General features: G+C 37.0%; 1 protein-coding gene across 1 annotated transcript; it reads right to left on the bottom strand.

Moving 5' to 3' along the window:
- Positions 1-1275: 1275 nt before the first annotated feature.
- Positions 1276-2278, bottom strand: LOC127078857 (probable transcriptional regulator SLK2; the record flags this gene model as incomplete). The annotated part of the gene is made up of 1 exon (XM_051019277.1): positions 1276-2278. A coding segment is annotated over one exon (720 nt), but the record flags the coding sequence as incomplete, so codon positions are not given.
- Positions 2279-5026: the final 2748 nt, after the last annotated feature.

Here is a 5026-nt window from a genome sequence, read left to right as displayed (position 1 = left end):
ATTAAAACAATTAAAGTACCGAGGTTTGACATTATTGAAAGTTAAGTTCATTGTAAGAAGGCCCAAGAGTAAGCCATGTGAGGTTGATGGCGATGCTTAAAAGCAATCGACTTACAAGGGTATGAAATTGGGCTCGACATTGAATCGAGAAATATGATTTTAATAGTTTTAAAATGGTTTTGAATGAATGATGAACTTAATAAAAAACATAGACATAAAAAATATTAAAAGAAACAAAATGCTAAAAGAAGATAAAATGTTAAGAGAAAATAAAATGAAATACTAAAGAATGCTACATATGAGTATTGAACCCACTCCACCTGAGACTATGGCAACCACCCCTTTCCACCAGGCCACTTATGACTAGTTGTTATTTACAATGCTAATTTAGATATATAAACCAAGATAAATTAAAAATAGAATTAAAATAAAAAAAACTAAATAAAAAAAGAAATCTGTTGGTTTACTAGTGATTAAACCCAGCCGCTTGGCTGTTGGGTTTACAATGGGAATATGAATTGAAAAGGAGGAAATAAATTGAAAATACAAAAAACATTTATTAACTAATACCTAGGAAAATTAAATGAATTTTAATAGTTTTTTTTAAAAATGAATTATTCTATCTAAAATAAATTAGAGAAAAAAAATTGAAAAAAAAGAAAAGACAGACTTCATCGTCCTCGTCGTCTCTCACTCTTCTCTCTCAGTCTCGCGATTCGCTCACACCTCAGCATCTCTCAATCGAAATCTCTCTCTGCTCTCAACCTCACTCAATCGTCTCTCAAACGCGTCCAACCCACGAACCCTCTCACACTCTCAAACTCAATCAATCCTTCTCTATCAAATGCTCAGAGGAATCCAATCGAAAACTCACCTTCGGTGGCGGTAATGACGAGCTCAGGTAAAGCTGGAATCTCCCCTTCACTTCTTCGAATGCTGGTGTTCTTTTTCTCTTAGGATTAGGTTTTGATTCTTGCTTTCAAATTTTCAATTCCGCCCCCCTTTTTTTGTTTATCGTCCCCCTCGTCCCTCACGAACTCGCTTCTCCTTTTATCTCTCCCGAATTAGGGTTTGAATAGGTATCTTTGGTGTTACAAGAAGTTACCCTGCGAAGTTCCTTTTGTGCTCAGAAATTGGAGTGGCCTTTTTGATGCTAGAATTTGTTAACAGGTAATCTGAGCATCTGACTTTCTTCTTGAATTTCGTCTCTATTCCAATTTGGGAATTTTTCTTGGAATTTAACCGACTCGGTAATTATTTTGTTTACTGCAGTGAAAAATGGAGCTTTGGTTTGCTATGGTTTGGGTTATGCAGGCTGTTATTGGACATGGTTGCTGGTGTGTTGATTGCAGCAAGATTATTAGAAACAAGCTCTAAGGGACTCCTCCAAAATACTATCTGTTATTTGGTTGAAGAAATCCGTCGCAATGAAGGCATCCAACTGCTTGAAACATGGGAGTTACTACCAAATACACGACTTAGGTTTGAGGTTCCTGCTGTACTCTTCATTGTTTTATCATTAGATTGACCAATCCTTGAGTGATCATATGCACGACTATCATCTCCATCTGCTTTTTCTATGTTCAAATTGTGAAGAAAATTGCATCTGATGTTGCCCTTGCATCTGACCCATTTCTTGCATTGCAGGTCGCTTGAACTGTTGCTGCTGTTGAACAAGAAGTCGATGTTGCTGCTGTTGTATCAATTGCATCCGCTGGGCCTGGGGCAATGACTGAAAGATTTGTTGCTTAAGCCTATGCTGTTGCTGAAACATAGCCTGTAACTGTGGATTACGGCCTTGGAACTGTGTGGGGTCTTGTCTCTGAAGAAGCTGTTGTATTACCTGTTGCTGCATTATATCATCTGGTTTGATATCCAGCCTACGCTTTTTCAGCAAGTGGGATATACTATTTGGATATTGAATGAAAGATCCTGCAACTTGTGCACCCATTTGGTGCGAAGACGATCCAGTTTGAGAAGCAGGCAAATGCATAGAACTTGAAGCACCCTGCAACTTCTGTTGATTCTGCTGCAATTGGTGAGCATTCTGATCTTGATGAGAATTCTGTTGTACTACTGAGGAACCATCCATTGCAGGTGACCCATAAATACTAATATTACTCGATGTGAATGACAATGGCGAAGCAGGTAATCTTAAATACGAGTCTCCATTAATGCTTGCACTTCTTTGCATATGGCGGTCACCTGAGAGTGCAGAATTCGCATCCATGACTAAAGAACTAGCTCCAACACTTGGTGCCGAGTTTGCAATGTCCCAACGGTATTAAAAGCTAAATTTGCAATCAAATTAACTTGTCCTTGTAGAAGATGCTGTACTTCTATTGTTGTTTTGCAGCTGGTTTAATTGCTTTTTTTGTTGTTGTGAGTTTTGAAATTTAAGCTTGTCCTTATACTCAATTGTTTCAGGTTGCTTCTGCACTCCATGATAATTGTAAAGCTGTTCTTGTTGGAAAACGCACATGTGGCAAAGGTTCAATCCAATCTGTATTTGAGCTTCAAGATGGGTCTGATGTGGTTATTACTGTTGGGGAGTATGTGACACCAAAGCACAAGGACATAAATGGAAACAGAATAGAACCCAGTCTTCCAGAAACTTCCAGCTTGGGATGATGTCAGCCAACATCTTTCAAGATGCAGTTTGCTTCAGCAAGGATAAAACCGTTCCTGTGGCGCATTGAATGCAATCGTTTTGCTTCTGGTTTTTTCATTTAATTAGAAACTTAAGAATCTGCGTGCTTCTATCAAGAAAAAAAACTGCATCCTGAAAGCTGCCATGTATATATCTCAAGAATTCCAGGTTATTATTAATAAATATATAACCCAAGATTGGTAGGAAGAAATGATCTCAGCTAGCATGCATATGAGTTTGTACCAAAGAGGGCAGAGCATTGGATTTTGATACTTAACTAACATAGGAAACTTTGTTTGAGTTATTGTATATTTTGATACTATTCCCTTAATCTTTTTTTTACTTTTTCAAATTTGAGTGTATCAGATATGAATGGGAGTTTAGTGTAGACATTAGCATAATTCTGCTTGGTTTGTTTACTGCTGTTATGCTCTGTACAACATGCATGTTGCTGTTATGGAATTCTTTTGGAATTGGGATTTGTTTTTTTTTTTTTGAATAATTGTTTTGGATTAATGAACTTTGGGTTAATTGGTTAATTGTTATGATTGAATGGATTTGGATGTGAAATGGTTTAAATTGGTTCCAAATGGATAATGAAAATGGATATGTATTTTGGATATGGATTTAAAAATAGAGTTGGGTTATTGGATTGGAAAAAATGGATTTAATTGTGGGTTTAAGGAATTTGGATATTTGATTATAAAAATGGATATGGATTTTTAGGAATAATCTGAGACTAATCAAAATGTCAATTTAAATAATAATAACAAATCAGCAAAAACCAAATTAAAATCAAATTAATCTATAATTCGTTAAAATTACTTTGATATCAACTCTAACATTCATTTGGAAATTAAAATTAATTAGAGTTTGAATCATTAGTAAAATAAAAAATTAAGATTAAATCGAAATTTGGAATTAAACTTAATTCGAAATTAAAATCAAATTGAAAATTTAAAAAAAGTCAAATAATTAAAATCCATTTTATAACCAAAAACACCATGATCAAAAAGACATAGACAATGACCAATGTGTAACAAAAATATGGATTTGGGAATGGTCGGTTGCCTTTGGTCATGAATGTATGCAAATGAACTTTAGGCCAAGTGCCAAAAAAAATGAAAAAAATTCAGGACCAAAATCGGGGTATGACAATCGTGCTAAAGTTAAAGTGATTGAAAAGTTGCCTCCTCCGGTGAATTTGAAGGGAGTCCGAAGCTTTCTGGGGCACGCCGGTTTCTATCGGTGCTTTATCAAAGACTTCTCAAAGGTAGCTAGGCCTTTGAGTAACTTGCTAGCTAAGGATCATGTATTTCTTTTAACTGATGAGTGTTTACAAGCTTTTGAAATTTTAAAGGAAAAATTGGTTACTGCTCCAATTATAGTCGCTCCAAATTGGAATTTAAATTTTGAGCTCATGTGTGATGCGAGCGACTATGCAATCGGAGCGGTATTAGGCCAAAGAAAAGAGAAAATTTTTCATGCGATACACTACGCAAGTAAAGTTCTTAATGAGGCTCAAGTTAACTATGCCACCACTGAAAAAGAATTACTTGCGATAGTGTATGCGCTTGAAAAGTTTAGGTCCTATCTTATTGGTTCCAAGGTCATAGTGTATACCGACCACTCGGCGATTAAATATTTGCTCACCAAACCGGACTCGAAGCAAAGGCTCATCCGTTGGATCCTCTTGTTGCAAGAATTTGATGTTGAAATCAAAGACAAGAAAGGATCGGAAAATTTGGTGGCGGATCATTTATCTCGCTTAGTTAATATGGAGGTTACCGCTTCCGAGAAGGAAATCCGGGAAGAGTTTCCAAATGAAAAACTTTTCAAAGTTCAAGTTAGGCCGTGGTTTGCAGACTTTGCGAACCATAAGGCTAGTGGTTTGGTGCCTCCCGACCTAAATTCGAACCAAAAAAGGAAATTTCTCTCGGATGCTAAGTACTACATGTGGGATGACCCATACTTGTTTAAATTGGATGGTGATAACCTTTTGAGGAGGTGTGTTACTGGCGATGAAGCGCAGAGCATTCTTTGGCATTGTCACAACTCGCCTTACGGAGGACACTACAATGGGGCAAGAACGACCACTAAAGTCCTTCAGTCAGGATTTTATTGGCCTACTATTTTCAAAGACGCAAATGCCCATGCGCAAAGTTGTGATAGTTGCCAAAGAAGTGGTGGGATTGGTAAGAGAGACGAGATGCCTCTCCAAAACATCCAAGAGGTTGAAGTATTCGATTGTTGGGGTATCGACTTTGTTGGACCATTCCCACCCTCATATGGTAATGAATATATGCTTGTGGCGGTTGACTATGTTTCTAAGTGGGTTGAGGCGATTGCCTCACCTTGGGCGGATGCTAAAACGGT

The sequence above is a fragment of the Lathyrus oleraceus genome, chromosome 5 (assembly GCF_024323335.1).
Source record: "Lathyrus oleraceus cultivar Zhongwan6 chromosome 5, CAAS_Psat_ZW6_1.0, whole genome shotgun sequence".
NCBI lineage: Eukaryota > Viridiplantae > Streptophyta > Magnoliopsida > Fabales > Fabaceae > Lathyrus > Lathyrus oleraceus.
The sequence above is the reverse complement of the archived record's forward strand: the minus strand, read 5'-3'. Positions and strand labels throughout refer to the sequence as shown.